Source organism: Dendrobium catenatum, unplaced genomic scaffold, assembly GCF_001605985.2.
Source record: "Dendrobium catenatum unplaced genomic scaffold, ASM160598v2 fragScaff_scaffold_113, whole genome shotgun sequence".
Taxonomy (NCBI): domain Eukaryota; kingdom Viridiplantae; phylum Streptophyta; class Magnoliopsida; order Asparagales; family Orchidaceae; genus Dendrobium; species Dendrobium catenatum.
In genome coordinates this window covers 144,979-167,435 of record NW_021318575.1, presented here as the reverse complement: position 1 = coordinate 167,435, position 22,457 = coordinate 144,979, and the positions used below count along the sequence as shown (strand labels likewise).

At 35.4% G+C, this 22,457-nt stretch overlaps 1 protein-coding gene across 4 annotated transcripts in view; it reads left to right on the top strand.

Annotated features, from left to right (window-relative positions):
- The window catches only part of LOC110104926, a 28,713-nt gene extending 13,433 nt beyond the window's left edge, over nt 1-15,280 (top strand). The window contains exons 3-9 of one of the 4 annotated variants that reach the window (XM_020834229.2): nt 6,367-6,423; nt 6,522-6,603; nt 13,822-13,917; nt 14,010-14,134; nt 14,212-14,230; nt 14,700-14,945; nt 15,075-15,280. In XM_020834229.2, coding sequence (XP_020689888.1) covers nt 6,367-6,423; nt 6,522-6,603; nt 13,822-13,917; nt 14,010-14,134; nt 14,212-14,230; nt 14,700-14,942 — 622 coding nt within the window. In that variant the 3' untranslated portion in view covers nt 14,943-14,945; nt 15,075-15,280. Of the gene's footprint in view, nt 1-6,366; nt 6,424-6,521; nt 6,604-13,821; nt 13,918-14,009; nt 14,135-14,211; nt 14,231-14,699 lie in introns of all 4 variants that reach the window. The other 3 variants (XM_020834227.2, XM_020834228.2, XM_020834226.2) reach the window with 3 other exon arrangements.
- The last annotated feature ends 7,177 nt before the right edge of the window (nt 15,281-22,457 follow it).

The window sequence follows — 22,457 nt, the reverse complement described above, 5'->3', positions numbered from 1 at the left end:
CAATCCCCCCTTAATTCCTTCTTTTCCCTAAATAATTCTCTCTTAAATTTTTAATTCAAATTATACTTATGCCCTAAATAATTATCTCCCAATTGTAATTAAAACATTCCTAAACAATTCCCCTTTTGATTAAGAATCTTTCCTTTGATTAGGAAACTTCCTAATTCCCTCTCAATCAAATCGGTCGGATCATCATGTTGTAGCTCTAAAACTCTTTACTGTTGTCAGTCTTGTAAATGAACATCTAAATTGGATAGAATTGCTAGATGGAAATAACTTAAATCAACATCAAACCAAAGACCAAGGATTTGATTCATGTGTTTCCCAAAGTAGAAGGATAGGGTTTTCAGTTTTGTAATTGTACATAAAATAGGACTAGGAATGGATAAAATAAAATAAAGGAATATCAATTGTATCTAGAAAAGATTAGGGAAGATGAAACCATAAAAAGGGCATAGAGTATAATCACCAGTGGCGGAGCCAGAAACTTTTTATAGAGGGGGCACACACATTTATTATCTAATTTCATTTAATCGACTATCAAATGTCGAGCTCGAGCTTGAGCTCGAACACGAGTCGAGCTCAAAAATCCGAGCTTGAGCTCGAATCTTCTTTCATGTCGAGCGGCTCATTTAGCTCGTAGTCACGTCAACTGTTAAGCTCGTAGTCACGTCCGCTGTCGAGCTCCGTCGTCGTTGTCTCGAGCTCGTAGTCATGTCCGTCATCGTCGTCCTGAGCTCGTCTTCTGTCGAGTGCTCGTCCATCATAGTTGTGTCCGTCGTCGTCGTCATGAGCTCGTAATCGTCGTGTTCAAGTTCGACTCACGAGCTCAATAAGCTCGACTCGTTGAGTCTATTATCGGATCTAGTCTGGGACAACTCGCGAGTTAGCTTGACTCGGTTGCAACCCTAGCGTAGAATAGAAATTAGATAGCATGGTGCTAAGATATTTCGACACAATTTTGATTTCGAAGCTATTAGATTTATTTTGAGATGAGTGCAGTATAAAATTTTCAAATGTTATAAAATTTTTTAAAACAATTCCAACAGATTTTAAACATTTTTTTTCTCTATTCAATATATTTCAATATCAAAATATATTTTCTTATAAATATATTTCTCAGCTTCATGAGCTTAAAAATAGAGCATGTGAGATCTACTCAGGTGAAAGGACGATGGAAATTCCAACCAAAGTAAGGTCTCATTTGGGCTGGCAAAGGGCTGGACGGGAAAGCTACACCAGGATTTAGGAGAGGTCAGGAATGTGATATGAATGCTTTTTTTTTCTTCTACATAAATTATGCTAACTGATCACTGTATGGACGTATGGATCATAGCATTTTAGGGGGGGCACGTGCCCCCCCTTGCCCCCGCCCTCCCTCCGCCCATGATAATCACTAGTGGATGAAGGTTTCCTTGGAGGTTCGGGTTCTGAATAAAAATCTCTACTCTAATAAAGAAATACAATAGAAAATACTCTAACTTGAGTTAGAAATATTTCATGCCATACTTACGAGGATGTGGAACTTAGCTTCCCATAAATAAAAATGAGAAACTATATCTCAAGTAGTTAGAGAACTTAGATTCATATTCTATATAATTTAATTATCTATGTAGCAACTCGAAAACCATAATCCATTACCCCATAAATGAAAGGAAGGCAAAGGGGGCTTGCCATTAGGCCATAGGTGCTCGCTTCTCTTGTGGGAAAGGTTAGGTTTGCTTTTCCTATGAAATGCAAAAAGATATTATTGATTGGGAATACTTGGTCAACAATGTGTTCCTCTCATAATTATAAAATTATTAATGTAAATATCTAATATGAAATTAAAAAAGACTTAAAAAATTGGGCAATATACACACCACCAATGGAGAGAGAAGAAATGGAAGATACTACAACCGATGATTAAGAACCGCATTTATTTTTTTCAGTCAAATAAAAATAATGAAGGAATTGATCTGGGTCGAAACTACAGTAACATGATCAGAGGGTTAGATTAGTTATTGTAGCTTGAGACGCTCAAATTTGCTTCATAAAAGCCAGTTACCTTATTGGTTCATAGGTAGAGACCAGTGAAAATAAAATAATTTTGTAAAAATAAGTTGTTCTGAAATGAATTTCCCTAGAACAAAATTATTGTGTACTGGTCTAAGGAGAGATTCTTTGGAATAAAATTCCCCTTAATTGAGTTGGGTGATTGATAATGATTTTTATATTGTGTAGGCTACATAGCTGATTGGCCTTTATTTATTTATAGATTTTTAATTTTAAGAAAACGAGCAATAGATGGGCCACATGAAGTAGACGAATGGTTTATTCCATTATAAAGCTTGCTTACCTGAAAGACTGTGTTTCCGATTTTCTTTATAATTGGAAGAGTTGCAACATTAAAAAAATTATGTCTCTTGATTTTATAATCCATTGTTTTTAGTAGAAGCCTTATTGATATTTTGGATGAAAATTGTGAGAATATATTATTCGTGTCCAAATATTCTATTGCAGGGTAAGCTAGTAAATCTTTTAAGAAAAAAAAAAAGTAAATCTTTTAAGAGATAAAATTGATCATCGAAATATGAAATATGAAGAAAGAAAAGACCATCATCATTGAGGTTGTTAATAGAACAATTTATAGTTTTACCACTAAACCGTACCCGCTTCATATTATTATTGAATATGAATGCAACATTTGCCCAAAAAACATGTTAGATATAGTTCTCAGCATGGTGAATACCTGCCTGGGCGAGTTTGACATTTACCCAATTTTTTTTTTAAAGTATGTGCTTCATGGTACATAAATCACTTTTGAACAAAAAAGAATCTAATACACCGAGAATATTGAATAACTTTAGTAAATTATAGGGAAAGAAAAGTGCACTGAGTTCTTTTGCAAATTAATGTTACTAATACTCCTAGAAAATACATAAAAGTTGATTGTAAGAAAGAGATTTAACAATATATGTATCATTAGTTCAATTATAAGATTGTTTAATTATGGTAGGAGTTAGTGCTGAGAGATTACTTCAATTGTCACTATATGGAAATCGAAAATAAAAAATTGAACATACCGGAAATCACAATACCAACAAGAAGATTTTGATGATCAGTCGGTTGTAGATGAAATTATAGCTAGAACAAAGAAACCAAGTTTTTGAATAGTTAAAAGAAATTTAACTAACTAAAAATAAAACAAGTCATCTCATTTATGATAAGAAATTTGAAGCATAGAAGTATAGTGAAATAGAAATGTGCGAGATATTTTTACCAAGGAAGCCTATTTTACAATTTAGGTGAAAAAAATAGAAAAAAAATCAACTTAATTAGCATTACTGTAACAAGATAAGAAACATAAACAATGAATATAAATTGCATACATGCCAATTGAATTTTGCCACATGTTAATTAGCGCAATATATCTTACCCTAAAAACTTGTTTCAACCTTCAAACTTGTTAACTAAGAATCCTCAGCTCTCACTTATGCCTTATGTCACTTTTGAAATTTTCTCTTGGTGGGTATAGACATTTTGACAGAGGATATATTGAGCTTGATCATACAAAAAATAATACATAATTTAGGCCAAATTTGCTATAAAAATGATATTAAAGGATACAAAGATAGAGATTTAACACTATTCGTATCATTAGTTCAATTATTAGAAATTATAGAATTGTGATTGAGTCAATGCTGAACGATTAAGTGTGATTGAATGGTAATTGGAACAAAAAAAAATCATGAAATGGAGATATTTCCCATATCATTTGTTCAATTATAAGAAATTGTAGAATTGTGATAGGGATCTACGCTAACAGATCATTTCAAGTCTGATTGAATGGAACTGAGAAGAAAAAAAAAATCATAAATAAAAAATAATTCGCATCTTAAGGTTGGGGAGTAAATTTAACAAGAAACGAAGTTAAAATATAAAAAGTGCAAACTTGTTATTTTTAAAGAAGCTGCACTAGAATTTAGGAAAAATTCAAGGGTATAAAATAGAAAAAGCAGCCCTCCCTATGGCTTTATACATACAAGAAGAAATAACTAGAGTTACCCACTTTCCCTAATGAGAGAAGAAACATTACAACAACAACAACAACAACAACAAGCCTTTATCTCACTACGTGGGGTCGGCTACATGAATCTTTTTTCTCCATTGTGTCCTATTAAAAGTCAAATTCTCATTTAAATCTAATAAAGAAATGTCATTCCTAATATTTTCTAACCAAGTCTTTTTAAGTCTACTCCTACCTTTCTTAACATAAATCAAATCTAATACCTCTACTCTCCTAACCGGGTCATCGGAAGGCCGCCGTTTTATGTGACCAAACCATCTAAGGCGACTCTCTCTAATCTTATCTTCTACTGGAGCAACTCCAACCTTTTCACGCATATGCTCATTTCGTATCCTATCTCTAAGGGTAAAGCCACTCATCCACCTGAGCATTCTCATCTCTGCAACACTTAACTTAGTATTATGCTTCTCTTTTAATGGCCAACATTCGGCACCATAAAGCATTGCAAGCCTCACTACCATCTTATAGAATTTTCCCTTAAGTTTGAGGGGTACATTTCTATCACATAACAAGCCCGATGCATTCCTCCACTTCAACCATCCAACTTGAATTCTGCTGATAATATCCCCATCTATTTCACCATCACTTTGAACAATAGATTCAAGATATCTAAAACGTGTACTCTTATGAATGACTTGATCGCCCAAAGTCATAATCCCCTCACTAGGTCTATTACTACTAAAATTACACTCCATATATTCCGTTTTATATCTACTCAAGCGAAAACCTTTAGACTCTAAGGTTGACCTCCATAATTCAAGTTTACCTTCAACTCCCTCTCTAGTCTTATCAACAAGAAGAATATCATCAGCAAAAAGCATACACCAAGGTACATCGTCTTGCAAATGTCTAGTGAGAACATCCATGACTAAAGCAAAAAGATATAGGCTTAAGGCTGATCCTTGATGTAACCCAACTGAAATAGGGAAATACTTGGTCAATACACCTTGTGTTTGAACACAATTAATAGCTCATGCATACATATCTTTAATGGTTTGAATATAGGCATTATTGACTCCTTTCTTTTCAAGAACTCTCCATAGCACTTCTCTTGGAACTTTATCATTTGCTTTTTCTAAATCAATAAATATCATATGTAGATCCTCCTTATTTTCTCTATATCTCTCCATCAAACATCTTAATAAATGTATGGCTTCCATAGTCGACCTACCCGGCATGAATCCAAATTGATTTTGAGAAACATTAGTATCACGTCGCAACTTATGCTCCATAACTCAGCTCCCATATTTTTAAAGTATGACACATTAACTTAATACCTCTATAATTCGCACAATCTTTTGCATCACCTTTATTCTAAAAAATAGGAATTAATACACTCATTCTCCACTCATCTGGCATCTTTTTAGTCTTCAAAATAGTATTAAAAAGTTTAGTAAGCCAAGAAATTCCTTCATCTCCTAAGCATTTCCACACCTCTATTGGAATATCATCAGGTCCAACAGCTTTTCCACCCTTTATTTTCTTTAAAGCCTTTCTAACTTCAGTCTTCAAAATAGAAGAAACATTGATAAATAAAATTCATATACATGCTAATTAATTTTGTCTCCGTGTCAATTATCTTTTATAATCTATATTTCTCTCAAAAAGTTGGTTGGAACTTTGATAATAAAGAAATTCTTGGCAAATATTAGTCAGGCCACATACAACAAAACATTAAGTCTTTATCTCACTACGTGGGATCATGTCATGATTATTCGATAAGTTTTACGTTGGCTGTCGATTACCTAATGCAACCTTCTATTTTTCTTATCTAAGACTTGAAACTTGGCAACGACAATATCAATAATTGCCTTTTGGTAGTCAATAAAAAGGCAGGCTAAATTAAGCTTCCATGTGGAAAATAATAAATAATGTAGGATTTGTTTGGTATATGTTGACATTAAAGGGTGCATTTTAAAGGCCAAATGTTGACCTCCTGAAAATTCACTACAATGAAATCTGAGTATATTTAAGTGTTTTACTTCGTTCTTGGTTAGATTTTGTGTGTGTGTGTGTGTTTCCTTGTGAATTCTGAGCACATTTAGTAGTCTGTATGCACTGGAAAGTCCTATGTCCATCTATTCGTATATATACATATAGGTATGTAAAGATTTATTTATTTCTTCACTCAATACATGTCGCCGGAGTGCTCAGCAGTTGTATTCCCGTTCCCTTTCTGTTTCAACGTTCCTTTTTCAGCTCCCATCTTTATTGTGTATTTTTGTGATGATTGATATCCTCTATAATTCTAGAATATGTTAGTCTCATCCTTCTTTTCTGTGTTTGAATTGTTCCAGTGGACCATGTGTGTCTTACATGCTTAGAAAACGAGCTCTTTATAATGATATGTCAAGGTAATTTTATGTTCTTTTGTTTGTGTCACATCAAGTACTTTTTTATGGCATTTCTGTTTGTGTTCTTACAGGTTTTTTGTGCTGTTTTCCTTTTTTAGATATGTCTGCTGCGCTGGTTATTTGCCATGTAGTGGCAAGTGTGGAGAGAGTAAATGCCCCGAGCTGTGTCTTTGCACTGAAGTAAGAACTTCTCTTAATTTTTATTCATATGTTTTTGCTATTAATGTATTATCAGTAATTTTAACATCAAATGGGCTTTTTGCTTTTAAGATCATGAATGTGATTCCTGTTAGCATATGTTGCTTATTAGAAAAATAAAATTAGAGAAGGGTTATATTAAGTGCTTGTATAATTTGGGAAAATACATTATAATTATTTATTATAATTATTTTTTTCATTTATTTGCTTTCTATTTTATTCATCATCTATGCCTATAAATAAAAATGTGTTCTGTGAGTAGTATTATAAAGTTCTATTCTCATAACATGGTATTAGAGTCAGTCCCCATCGCACATATCCCCAAGTTGGCACAAGCCTCTTATGTGCCACCAAATTAACATAGCTATCATCGCTCTTCGCATGCTTTTGCATCTCACGTTTGCTTGCTCCCAATGCCCCTTCTCATCCCGCCAGCTCACGCTTTTCTCATCCATCCCATATTCATCCTATGTTTGTCAGGTGGCTGATGCAACCTAAAAATAAACTTTGCTCTAGGAATGCAAATAAAAACGTACTTCCTTTTTCATTCACATAAACCTTAAATAACATAAACAAATACAACAATAAAGTAGTTCTAACACCACTTATAACTTATAATAGAACAAAACACGACACAACTTAAAACTTACAATAGTTTTAAAGAAGAAAGATACTAGTAGAATGGAAACCGAGTGGACATCAGGGAAAACGAAAAGACAACAAGGAACAAACAACCACAATAGAAAGATAGTTAGAAACTCAAGTGAAAAATAAAGAAAACTTAAAAATAGCTAGGACTGCAAACGAACCAAACGTTCGATGAGCTACTCGTTGCTCTGTTCGATTAAAGCTCGTTTGTGATCGTTTAACTAACTAAACAAACAAACTTGAACATCCTTTTTAATACTCGATCCTTAAATAAACAAGCTTGAACACTAATGTGTTCGGTTCATTTATGTTTGCGAACAACATCATTTGAAGCTCGTGAACATGCTTGACATTAAGCTCGATAAGAAGCTCAGTTCGTGTTCAATTCAGAACTCATGAATAAGCTCGACAAAAACTTGATTAATATTTAATTATAAAATTGATAAATGATATATTTTTAATTAATGATATAATTATTTTAATTAATAAATTTTAAAGTAATTAAAGGTTATAATATATGTTGTAGTTTTAATTTTCTTACCATTGCTAATTTATTATATTACATCGTTAGATTTTGCTCATTTGATAGCTCAAGAATATTACTCGTTAGATTTGTTCATGAGCATGCTTGTTTGATGTTTAAAAAAATTTGCTAAATATGTTCACGAACAGAGCTCGTTAAGGCTTGTTTGTTTAAAGCTCGATAAACGCTAAACGAACCGAACACAAACCAAACATGAACACCATTAATTTAAACGAATCAAACATGAACACAAACACGAACCGAACTTGAATAAGCTAAAAATAAACAAACACAAACATGAACACTCACATACTCGGCTCGGTTCATTTGCAGCCCTAAAAATAGCTAGCCTTGACCGTAACAATTTACCAAATTGATGCAACCTAAAAACAAACTTTGCTCTAGGAATGCAAATAAAAAGCACTTCCTTTTTCATTCACATAAACTTTAAATAACTCAAACAAACACAACAATTGAGCAATACTAACATCATTTACAACTTATAATAGAACAAGACACGACACAACTTAAAACTTAGAATTATTTTAGAGAAGAAAGATAGATGTGGAATGGAAACCGAGTGGGCAGCAGGGAAAACGAAAAGACAGTAGGGAACAAACAACCACAATAGAAAGATAGCTAGAAACTCACGTGGAAAATAAAGAAAACATAAAAATAGCTAGCCTTGATTGCATCAGTGGTTCACATCATTCACACCCAAAGTGCATGAATTCGTAGCTCACACATGCGTGCATACTTGCTTGCAGTGGATTCCACTGCTGATGGGCCCTATAGCATTCCCTTACTCGCTGCTCTATGCTTGTATGCTTTCTCTTCTTGCATGTTATTTCACTCAACATATGTGCCGCTTTCTCTTCTTGCATGTTATTTCACTTAACATATGTGCCTCTTTATTCTTCCTTGTTGCATGTAGATTTACCTCTTACCTAGCTAGTGTTTGCTTTCAATCTTGCAGATCTCCATTGCTCCATGATCAATCAAGAACTGACCTTTCCATCTTCATGATGCCTAATGAAGAAGTTAAATAGTAATCTTTATTATCATCCATACATGGAAAGAAATTAGATCCATTATTATAATTATAATATGGAAAGATTAATGTTGTCCTCATCTTTCACTGTCCACATAATGAAAGGTATTTATTATCTTCAGCATTGTCATCCAAACATGGAAATAATCAAAATATCATCATCATCATCGTAAATGTATGGAAAGAAATTGCTATTAGCATTCAATAATTATTATCATATTCATCAAGAATGAGAGCAATCAAGGAAGTATTTAATCATCATGAAGACATCAATATGAATCCACTCTCTCCTTTCATAAGTGATTGGCCAAAATCTCCATACAAGAAAGCTTGTATAGTTAACCACACCCCTCTCTCTCTTCTCTCCTTTTAAGGCACTAGATGCAAGGAAGGGCTTGATTATTTATTTCAATCAGAGATCCAATTATGAGATTATTTTCAAACTATTCTAAAGGAGAATTAAACAAACAATCAAGCACTCAAGTTTGTAATAAAAAATTTTCTGTGATTATGAAGTGCCACTCTTCTTAATTAAATTGATTTTAACTTTTTACATGTGAAGGAAAAAGACTTACCAATATGCACACCAGCTTGTATGAAAAGTATATTGGGCTGAATTATGTTACTAGTGTTGCTTGAGAGAAATACTGAGATGGAGCTTAGTAACCCTAAATTCATGAAGGCCGTGGTGAATTTCCTTCAAAATAATTATTAGTATCTTTCATTATTATTAATTAAATGAACAATGCCATCCATCTTTCTTACATCTCTATTTTTTCCAATCCTTACTAATCTTTATCATTTGTTATCAGGCTAAAATCTGGAACACCTAGTGCATGTGATCCTCTTCTTTTAATATGTTTCTTTCAACATTTATTTTGCTCTTGGTTGTGCTTCCAAAATTCCTTTTAGTTATTGCTCTTTTTCTTAACAAAATTAATTTTATTTTTCTATCATCAATCATACATATAGTTAAACTTGGTTCTCATCTTTTGTTTAATTTATAGTTGAGGATCAAACTTATTTGGAATATTGTTCGGAGAGAAAATTTATTCTTTCTTTATCGGTAATGTTCTTTATAGTTGTTATTGGTCTTGCACAAAGTCAATTGTTTTCCCTCTTGTCAATCTTATAAGAAGTTGAGGACTCGGTTGCTAGCTAGTTTTGATCTTGGTTAGATTCAACTCATCTTAGAATGTCACTTGGAATTAAAAATTTATTTCCTTTTGTTGAGTTTAATAGTAGGTATCTAGTTCTAGTTTCATTCTTTTAAAATTTTAGTTTCCATTTTCTTGCTATCCTTGTTCCATTTGGATGTATCTACTTCCATTTCTACACATGCAATATATGACTTAAACTACCACAATTGTTTTTACTCTATGGAGTAGAGTTTTTGAGGTAGGGTAGAATGATGAAAGAATAAAGAAAGAAAATATTAATCTTCATCATCATCAATATATGAAAATAAATCAATTCATCGTCATCATTTACTTATGGATATATTAGTATTGTCTTCATCATCACCATCCACATAATGAAGTTGATTGCATCATTATTATTCAAATATAAAAAGAATCAAGTTAACATCATGGTATATGTATCATGTATGGAAAGATATTGCTTTCATTGTTATCATCAAAATAAAGAAGATATTAGCACATTATATTCATCAAGAGTGGGATCAAGCAAAAAAGAACTTAATCAATATGAAGACATCTATATGCGCCACTCCCTTTCCCTATATGCTTTATCAAAATCTCCATACAAGGAAGCTTGCACGGTTTAACCTCCCCTTTCTCTCGTGTACGTCTCCTTAGAGGTGCCAGGTGCAATGTAGGAAGGAAGGTCTTGGTTATTTATGCCAAAAACGATTTAATTAAAAAATGATTTCCAAGCTATTTTGAAGTAGAACTAAGCAATCAGGCATTAAGTTTGGAATTAAAAATTCCATGTGATTATGAAGTGTCCTTTACCTAATTGAATGTAAGTTATTTTTTTATGCAAAGGAAAAAGGCTTATAAATATGCACTCCATATATTGAAAATAGATTGGGTTGAATTATGTGATCAGTTTTGCTTGAGAGTAATATAGAGATAGAGTTTAATGGCTCTCTCATTCTTGGAGACTTTGTTGAGCTTCTATCCCGATAATTATTGTAGCTTTCATTATTATTCATATGAATAATACCATCTATATTCCTTTTCATCTTCATATTTTCAAGCCCCACCATTGATCTGTATCATCAACCCTTTATTATTGATTTAGTTTTTTTTTTGGGAAAAAATGAAGAGTTTTTGGTTGTAAAATTTTCTCTAATTTTACTCCACTCTTCATGGTATACAATCTTGATTAACAACTAACTTCATATTTCCAAACTTTGGTACCATTTTATTTTGTGTTTTTTGCATTACAAAACTCTCCAATCCTTAATCTTCAACCATGATCAGTACTCCCATTGCTACTAGTTCAAGGGGTGATAGGGTGGTTGTGGTCAAGGAGGACAGGCTGGTGTTGGTGGGACTATCAATTCGGATTGGTGGGTCGTCTCTAGCGTAACCCGAAATTGGCATGACCCAAAGAAGCTTATATGAATCTGACCTGTTTATCATATGAATCAAAATATTTAAACTGAATGACTCGAATAGAAGCCAACCAACCCAAATTTGGCTTATTTGGACTCATTTATCATATAGATCATGTAATTTTTTAAATAAACATGACCCGTTTAACCCAAATATCTCTCGTTTAACTCGAAAATGGCCAATTTAACTGAAACTTGACATGTTTAACTGAAACTTGAATAAAATTTGGTCAATTTTAGGGTTTTAGAACAACTTGAACCCAATCCGAAAGTTAAGTAGGTCAAATCAAACTTGAATTTTTCGAGTCGAGTTATTTATTAACACCCCTAAGCAGGGTTATAAAAGTCTATTTACATTGTATTTGCATCAATCATTTATGTGAATGGTACTAGCAAAAATATAGTTATCGCCAGACTATCCAGAATGTATTCATAGATTGCTTTGTGTTATTATCTTTATCTAGTTCTATCTGCACTACGATTCTTCATGATGAATATGACTGATTTCTCCAGCAATCAAATGCCTAGGAGTTTCATAGCTAGTTTCTTCCTTGAGCTCTATTATCGTAATTTGTATTGGTACATCCTGAGTTTCAGAGTTCGGTGCATCTTGACATATGATATGCAATAAACAGTTATTTTCTTTGTGGAGCATGTCTTCTCTACCACTTATCGTTATCGGTGATGGTTATCCATGGTTTTTTTTAAAGAACAAATAATTTTCCATACACTATCTTACTATAGTTTGTAATTATTTTATAGATATCCTACTGTCTTGGATGTATTATGCTTCTTGAATTTTTATTAAATTTATTATCCATACACTATCTTACTATATTTTGTAATTATTTTATAACCATTTATTGAACTTAACCATTTTTTATTATCTCATCTTGAAGAAGATAATTACTGACGGTCCTTAATCTAAATATATGTATCACCTAACAACTGACACTTCGTCCACGTTTAGCTAAATCTTTTTTTCTTATTAATGGAACCACCACTTCAGCTATGTTCCTACCCCTCAACTTTCGGAATTTATCGCCTCCTTCCCTTCAAATTTGAATGCTCTACTTGTGAATTGGATAAACATCATCGTCTCAACTACTAATTATTCTTTTCCTTACATCACATTTTTTGTGCTTTTTTTTTTTGCACATACAATCCAATATATACAACAGATGTATATGTGATGTTTATCTTTACTTCTCATATGCCAATTTCAATATTCTCTAGTAACTAGAGGCCTATGAAGCTACTGCTTGCCCTGCTTCATAAACCCAACAAACGATGTATTTGTTATTTTTGCTTTTCACTGTTAAGTTGAACAGATTCTTATTGATTACATGTCCAATGACTTCAAGATTATATGGTTTTAACTTTTTGTACCAATGTTTTAGGTAAGTAGGATTATCTTGACCTTTAGCTGCTTTTTCTGCATTCTCCTCCTGTAGAGACAATGAAGCCCACACATTTCATTGCAATAATGGGAAGGCCTATAATATTGATAAATTTAATAAAAATTGAGTTTTAGTCTCTATATTTCATTTTTAACCGAGTAGTTGGTGACAATATACTTGCTATGATGCACTGACACTTCTCCTTAAAGAGGTGTGCAGTGTCTGACACGTATCCGACACAAGACGCCTCCAACACTGACACATGTTGGACACGCCGAAAATGTGTCCGATTAAAATATATTAAATACAAATTGAACTTGTGTGTCCAACACGCGTATCTTAAATATTTTATAATTTTTTTAAAAATATAATTTCTTGTATTTAAATTTTTTTACTTATTTAAAAAATAAAAATTAAATTTATTATTTCCTATCTACAATGCCAAATCAATTGCTCGCACTTAATTCCCCATTCATCGAATATTCTCATTTTTATTTCTCTTTGGCACTGAAGGTATTTTGATCTCCTCTCTCGATGATTGATAAATTGCATCGGCGCCCGACTCTCGACATTTTAATATTAATTATTTTAAATACAAATTCTAGTTAAATGACTTATTATTTCTAAATTATTTTTAAAATTATACTTTTTTTAAATTTTTATACGCTATTTTTAAAATATAAAAACTATAATACCTTGTTCAACCTGTGTCTGTCTTTTATTTTCAATAATTGACGTGTCCTGTGTCGTGTCGTGTCGTATTCGTGTCTATGCATCATAGCATACTTGAGAGTATCGATTATTCCATCGCAGATTATTTTAGTAGTACATAAATTATTTAAGTCCTGTTGAAAACGTTCTAGTTTTACGCTAATCTATCTCCCCTCATGCATATAAAAGTGCATTGCAGATTTTTTTATAAATATATGGCAAGCCTGATCTCATCATTAATTATCTGTAAATTTTACCTGAAACTTGACCATCATTTTCTCCTTAGGTCTTCCTCTGCTTTGGCAATTCGGTGGCTTCCACCCGCTTCTTGCTTCAAGATGAGTTTAATATACAGACTACGCAATGTGATAACTGCATCATTGTATGTTGCTCTCTTAACATCCCCTTTCTCTGCCTTCCCTTCCCATATCTCAAATGCTCAAGGCTCTTCCTTTTGTCCTATTTAATATGCAGGGATTTATGTTCTGCCTTCAGCAAGTCGCTTGCATTTTTTCTCTTGTAGCCATGATTGTTGGTAGTGATGAACTTCAAGAAGCTTCTCAGATACTGAACTGCCTCTCAGACTTCGTTTACTGCACGTAAGACTACCCTATTTTAAGCACCATAGTTGGTCTCCATGAATTCTTAAACTAATATTATTTCTTTCCTTTTGCAGGGTCTGTGCTTGCATGCAGGTAATATAAACTGTACAACATTGTTTCCAATTTCTTTAGCCTTCTGATTTGGTTTCGTTAAGGTTTCATTTGGGACAATTTTCTTACTGGTTCTTAAAACAGCTTTTTAGTATAAAATTTTTAATTTTTATACTAAAAAGCTGCTTTGAGAACTGAGAAGCACTAAGAAAGCTGTCTCAAATGAGAGAAATTATTGGGTTCGGACACCGGACGCCATCCAGAGCCAATAAAAATGCGCCACATCACCCTCTACTCGGTACTGAACTCGTTACTAAGCAATACCAAGCAGTACCGCAGTACCAAGCTCAGTATGCTTGGTACTGCTCAGTACTGAGCTCCGTACTTCATAGTATCGAGCTCAGTACTGTAAAGTACCAAACGGTAAGCTGTGTCCGGTGTCCGAACCTATAATTTCCCCTCAAATGATACCTAAATCATGCTGATACGTTTGGTTGCTGCACAAGTGCAGACACAGCACAAGGTCGAAATGGATAAGAGAGATGTAAAGTTTGGGCCACAGCCAATGATGGCCGTTCCCCCAGCTCAACAGATGTCCAGATTTGACCAACCTGTACCACCTTCGGCTGGCTATCCTCCTCCACCAGCTTATGGTTACCCTCCTCCACCTCAGGCTCCATATGCGGGCTACCCTCCAGCTGCTTATCCTCAAGCTGCTTATCCTCCACCTGGATATTCTGGTTATCCGAAGTAAATGGTGAGATTACCTGTTAAGCTCTGGTTTCATGCCTTTAATGTCTGTTGGGGTTTTTTTTTGGCGTAAAGATGTTTTCCATTTTTCCTTGGTGGAATTTTTCTCTTATTATACATTGTTTTAGCAGTGCAGAAGGACTAATTGACATTGCAGCATCAATTGTGTGCAAAACATATAGTTGCTATGAAGATTTTAAGAAGATGGACGCTGTTTATTTTGCACTTCTGATTGTTTATTGCGATGTATTTGGCTTGAAGTTAGTTGGATTTTTTTTGTTTGTTTTAATTAAAACGCATCTAGCACTTGTTGGAATCGATGCTTAGATTTTGGAAAATTAACATTAGCCTTAATAAGAGTATATATTTCATTTGAGATTTCTTTCTTACTGTTTCATAAAGTAATTTTTTAATATAAAAAATTATATTAAAAAGATGCTTTAAAAAATAGTAAGAAAATTGTTCTAAACAAAGCCTTGAACTTCATTTGAGATAGTTCTTTTTGTTTTTTAAATCACAACTATAATTTCTATCTAACCGTTATTATTTTGCTGCTCTTAAAATTTTTGTACAGCTAAGGTTAATTACAAGAGAAAAGACTCCATCGCACGGATGCTTTTATCTACACCGTTGAATGACGATCATATGATATTACAACAATAAAAGCAAGCCTTTAAAAATCATGTAATAATTGTAGAAAGTAGAGAGCGTACACAGCCAGAGACAAGGAAGACAAAAGTAATTTTCATTCATGCAAGGAGAGATTACAATATTCTATATATAGACAAAATATAGAGATACAGGCAGGTAACGGCATAGCGAGAATGCCATTCGATGACGTGGCAAGTTCTTGAACTTGAGCCGTTTAGGTGTAGTTAACAACCCCCTTCAAACCAATGATGACTCAGCAGTGAGTTTTCTTGTTAACTGTTTGAACCGGAGAATGGGAAGTGGCTTGGTGAAGATATCAGCGATCTGATCATTGGTACAAATGTGGTGTACCGAGGTGTGTTTAGCTTGAATGTTGTTCCGGATGAAGTGACAATCGACATCTATGTGTTTGGTGCGAGCGTGATAAATTGGGTTGTTAGCTAGAGCAATGGCAGATGTGTTGTCACAATGAATGATAGTTGGTGTTGTTTGCGGTGAGTGAAAATCTGCTAGAAGTTGCCTTAGCCAAAGTACTTCAGCTGCCTCCATTGTAAGTGAACGGTATTTGGCCTCGGTGGACGAGCGAGCTACAGTTGTTTGCTTTTTCACCTGCCACGAAATAAGAGAGGGTCCCAAGAAATTGCAATAACCTGATATAGAGCGACGGTCGTCGGAGTCGCTTGCCCAGTCGGCGTCCAAGAAGCCTTGTAATTGAAGAGGACCTTGTCGGAGAGGAATACCAAGGTTGGTTGTGCTGTTGATGTAACGAAGCAGCCGTTTGAGCCCGTCAAAATGTTTGTTGAGCGGTTTATGCATGTGTTGGCTTAAAGTTTGGACGGTGAACTGGATATCGGGTTTGATTAGAGTAAGGTATTGAAGAGCGCCGAGGAGTTGACGATAGAGATGGGGATTGGAAAAGTTTTCCTGTGCTTGGGCGGTGAGATTGATTTTGCAGGAGCTGGGTGATGAAACGGGATTGGTGTTGAGCATGCCGGCCTTATCCAATATGCGTTGAGCATATGGTTTTTGGTGTAGGATAACACCGTCTGGGATGGGGATGGATTGGATGCCCAGAAATTGGGCTAGCGTGCCGAGGTTTCTCATGTGAAAACGGGAGTGAAGGTTGGTGAGGAGACGGTTGAGTTCAGACTGGGAATTGCTAGTAAGTAGAATGTCGTCGACGTAAATAAGTATGTACATGCGGGTTTTGCCATTTTGGTATGTGAGGAGAGATGGGTCGGCGGGGCTAAGCTTAAAACCGAATGTAATGAGATGATTGGAGAGGGTAGCGTACCATTCGCGGGGTGACTGTTTGAGTCCGTATAAAGCTTTTTTGAGCCTGCAAACGTAGTTTGGATGGAGAGAGTCTTGAAAGCCTTGCGGCTGCTGCATGCAAACAGTTTCAGATAGTGTTCCATGTAAAAAAGCGTTGGAAATATCAAGTTGGTGAATGTTCCACTTATAGTGTAAAGCAATGAGAATAAAAACGCGAACCGTAGGCATTTTAGCGACGGGGCTAAAGGTTTCTGTGTAATCGATCCCGTGTTCTTGATTAAAGCCCTTGGCGACGAGTCTGGCTTTATACCTGGCGATGGTGCCGTCTGAGTTGAGCTTTGTGCGGAACATCCACTTACATCCGAAGATGTTTTGGTTGGATGCGGGAGGGACTAGTTCCCATGTCCCTTGTTCTTGTAGTGCTTGAAATTCTTGCGACATGGCAAGGCGCCAGTGTTTAGATTTTGAGGCTTCATTGTAGGTAGTGGGTTCAATTGGTTGAAGAATGTGAGCGAGGTCGAAAATCTGTTTGGGTTTGGCTTGCCGATTTTGGAACGAGTTAGCAGTGTGGCCGGTAGGAATATTGGGTTGGGGCGAAAGGTTGTCGATCACGGTAGTAGGGGATTGAGAGATAACGGGAGCGGGATCATTGTGCGGAGGCAGAGTGGTGTGTTGAGTAACAGCAATGGGTATGTGTGACGGATTTGGTATAGGACATGTATTTTGATTAAGCGTGATAGGTAAGCCAGTGGAAGGGACTAAAAGCATAGTGGGTATGTTGGGCTGAATGTTTTTAGAAGAGGAATGAGTTGCGGTGGCTGTGTGAAAGGGAAAAACGGCCTCATTGAAGATCACGTGGCGTGATGTGTAAATTTGGTTGGTATTATTGTCAAGGCACTGATAGCCTTTTTGAGGGCTGGCGTAACTGATGAAAGTACAAGGTTGCGATAGTGGTGAGAGTTTATTCTTGGCATATGGCTTCAGCCAAGGGTAGCATAGACAGCCGTAGACCTTGAGGTTATCATAGGAGGGTGGGTGGCCGTGAAGGAGTTCGTGAGGGGATTTGTTGAGAGTATTGGGTGAGGGTAGCCGGTTTATTAAGTAAGCAGCTGTCAGAATGGTATCCACCCATAGGTGTTGAGCTATGTGCGTCTGAATAAGGAGAGCCCGAGTAGTTTCGGTTAAGTGGCGATGCTTGCGTTCGGTGACGCCGTTTTGAGGTGGGGAGTAGGGGCAGGTGAATTGGTGAACAATGCCGAGGTGTTTAAGAATAGTTTTAAAATTATTCCCGGTGAACTCGCCTCCGTCGTCCGTGCAAAGGGTGTGGATGCGAGTATTAAATTGACATTCAATGAGACGATGAAATTCAAGAAAACTAGTTAAGGCGTCAGACTTGCGAACCAGTGGATAGATCCAAACATATTTAGAAAAATCGTCTATGAAGGAGATATAATAGCGAAAACCTTTATTAGACGCCACGGAAAACGGACCCCATATATCAGAGTGAACAAGATGAAAAGATTCTTTACTAACAGTGTTAGAGTTAGGGAAAGGGAGATGCTGGCTTTTTGCCATTCTACAGACATTGCACATAGACCGAGTAGATGAATTACAAATTGTTTTGTGATGTAGAGCCAAGCCGGAGATGATTTGAGCGGAGGGGTGGCCTAGCCTTTGGTGCCAGAGATCCGGAATCGCTTGAATTGATAAAAGCGCGAGCTTGGACGGGTGTGTTGGTTTCGGTGAGGCGGAGTGCAGCGGATAAAGACCGTTAATACATGGACCCTTGAGAAGAGGGCGGAGAGTCCTCTGATCCTTAATTTCATAGCCATTTGGAGAGAAAGTTATAAGGCATTTGTTATCTGTTGTTAGCTAATGAACAGATAGCAAATTGAATGAAAGATTTGGAACTAAATGAAGATTTGATAGCATTAGCGTACCTTGGGGCGTGGGGAGGATACCTCTACCTGTGTTGTGGATCGGAATTTGTTGTTCGTTTCCAAGAATTACCTGATTAGTACCGGTGTATGCTTGAGTTGTTTGGAATTGGTTTGGGTCGGCAGTAGGTGGGAAGAGGCGCCGCTATCAAGAAATCATTCCGTTGATGAGGATGGGTTTGGCGTGCTGAAGAGAGCAGCTGTGTTTTGTTTGGTGTTGTACTGCTCATCGTGCCGATGCCTGCACTTGACTGCCGAGTGACTGTATTTCCCGCAGATTTGGCAGTTGACGGGATTTCTTGGTGTGGAGTTGCGGCGATTGTGGTTGGAATTGTTTTGCGGCAAGCGGTTCTGAGATGTGTTACGACCTCGATTGTTGTTGTAGCGATTGCGTCCACGACCACGAGATGCCGTGAGGGCCATAGAGTTTCCGGATGTTTGAAGGGATTGAAGCTCCCTTGACGTTTCGCGCGCAAGATTCAATTCCTCGCTGCAAAGAAGAGTGTAGAGATCATCCAGGCTTAATGGTTGCAGATTTGTATGAATCACAGTTTTGAAGGCTTGGTAAGTGTTGGGAAGACCGTCGAGAGTGTAATGGATGATATCTTCGGCATTGAGAGGAGCACCTGCTGTAGCTAAGGAGTCGACCTTGGATTTAATGTCGAGTAGGTATTGAGTCATATTTTTGTCTTTCATTGACAAATAATGAAGTTCATGCCGGAGTTGAGCAATTCTTGACCGGGTGCTTGATTGAAGACGTCGATCGAGCGTGGTCCAAATGTCCGAGCAATGCTCGACGGAGAGGACGTAGGGAAGGATAGTAGAGGAGATGACGGAGTACAAGGATGCTGCAAGATTCTGGTCCACGTGAAGCCATTCGGCGTTTTTTGTGTTTGGTATCATCTGACCGGTAGAGTCGGCGATGTTCTTGGGCGGAGGAGGAGAGGATCCGTCCAAGAAACCTTCGTAAGAATTTGCTCTGAAAAGTTTTATTACCTGAGTTCGCCAAACCGGAAAGTTGTCTATGGATAGTGGTTGAGTAATGACGTTCTTGATGGTGGTCATCAGGAATTTGAGGGTGGCTGGGACAGTATGGATTTGCGGCATTGGCTGTGATGTCGTAGATGTTGAGGCGTCGGATGTCTGAGAGGAGGGTGGGGACGCCATGAGCGGAGCTAGGGCCACTTAGTTGCGGGATTGAAAAAGGAGAAACAGGGAGGGAAAGAAAGAAACAGGGAGAAGGGTTTAAAGAGGCTCTGATACCATGTAGAAAGTAGCGAGCGTACACAGCCTGAGACAAGGAAGATTAAAGTAATTTTCATTCATGTAAGGAGAGATTACAATATTCTATATATAGACAAAATACAGAGATACAGGCAGGTAACGACATAACAAGAATGCTGTTTGATGACGTGGCAAGTTCTTGAACTTGAGCCGTTCAGGTGTAGTTAACAATAATTATCTATTCATTAAACATGTAAAGAATTCAAGGATTATTCGATAAGGCTTTGAAGTTTTTTTTTTCTTATTTTTCATCAATGAAAATTATCTAATACATTCAACAGATCATCAATAGCCAATGCTTTTGATTCAACACCTTTGGAATTCTCTACCAATATTTTGAAGCTCGATTTCAATCTCATCTCTATCAATCAACATTATGCACTTAACTCCGTTATTCGGACAATTTTTTTTATTTTTTTTGAAATTCTATTTTCTCTGCAACTGTTTTTAAATAAATTTTTATAACAGCAACAGCCCAATCAAATGAGGCTTAGTATGGACCATTTTAATAGTTTCATTAATTTTGGAGGTTATTTTTGGTTGTTTATTCTGTTACCTTTTTGTTATAAATATGCTAAAAATATATTCATGATATGAAATAAAGAAGATTATCTGATTGAGATTTAAATTACAATACAAATAATATTTAATGAGAGCTCTGTGAAGAAATTTCTGTAAAAATGTGATGACTACTGAAGAGTTTTAATGAAATTTATGTTTAGAATATGAGCCAAATAAAAGAAAAAAAACATTTAAATCAAGTTTAAAGTAATGAAAAAAAAAAAAAGTTTAAAGTAATGAAATTTTAAACCATTCTTCTGCAATTTGTAAGTTTAATTATTTTTTGATGCAATTAAAGTCATTTTATTGTGAAAATGATCACATTTTTCTTGATAATTTATAATATAAGAGTTATATGTTGATAGAGTTTCATCAAATTCTTAATTCTTAGTTATATGTTTAGAATAATCATTTAATTTTTCAACTCATACATGAAAAAAAAAGAATAATGATGATAAAAGGACATATAGAAACCTTATTAAATGTTTATGTATATCATAAAAAATTTGTGCTTTTGATTTCAAGCTATTTAAAATTTTCTACATTTTGAAATCATAATCATCTTTCCATTCAATTGAACCATTCTATTATGAAATTTTTAATGTACTTGGCTGATGTTTGATGATCAAATGATTTAAAAAATTCTTGACACGATTTATGCCATTTGTATAGATGATGTGGAAGAGGAAAGATGATTTTGATGTTATTTTTTAAGGCAATATTAAAGTTTTATTGGGAGGAGAATCATGATTGTGCTCCTATAGCAATTTGTTTTTGCTCTTCGCTAAGATCACATATATGGTAGTGTAAGTTAACACCCTCTAAAAAGTCAATATTAAGAAGGCCCATTAGGTTAGTCTCATCCATTGGTTCATTTTATGTTTATAATTAGCTAACTACCGACATTGTGATGATAACTCTTAACTAACAACCTGCCCCATTCTACTTGCCATTTTGGAAGGATCGAAGACAATACCTCGAGCCTCATAGCTCATGATCATTCACTGTAATATTTTGGCTTAGTGGATGATGGCTCGCAATCATTGACTCAACGTTGATGGCCCATCTACTTAATGTTGTTGGCTCAAAACCAACTCCCTACCAGCATATTGTTAACAACTCTTCTTAATGACTCGTATTAAATCTCTTAACAGTCTCTATATTTTGCTTAGCACCAGCCTGATAGATCTAGCTAGCCTTGTTGGCCTAACGACTCTACTAGTTGGAGAGTGTTGTATAATAGATCTTTCAAATGTGTTGAGGTTAAATCTTTAGGCAAGGTCTTCCATTAATGTATTATTTCTTCTAGATTTACTAATTGAGCATTCCTTCCATATGTTTCAAAATTATCTTTTTGTGCCCAAATGATATTTTATTGGATCATGCATAAATTTGAAAATAATATTTGGAGTTTTTTTTGCCATGCTCCTGGCAAAAGTATTTAAGCTCATATAATATTTTCTTTAGTTTTTCTATTTTATACTCCATGCCATTACTCACAGTTTTGACTCTTGAGTTTGAGGAACAAATCCTCCTCCCCAAGTTCACCATTAAGAAAAGTTAATATGATATCTAAGGGCTCTTGCTTGATTCAACTTATTTTTATCTTTACTGTTTCGAAACAACATAATGTTTTTTTCACTGTTTGTATGTGACGCTTCTGCAGAATTGTTTTTTCAATAACTCCATTTTTCTACTGTTTGATAAGCTTTTTGATATTTGCTTCTCCGTTACACACCCCATTCCCTCAAACTTCATTTTTTAAACTACCTTTTACAAAAGGTACCGGATAATCAAACGAAGCCTAAGTG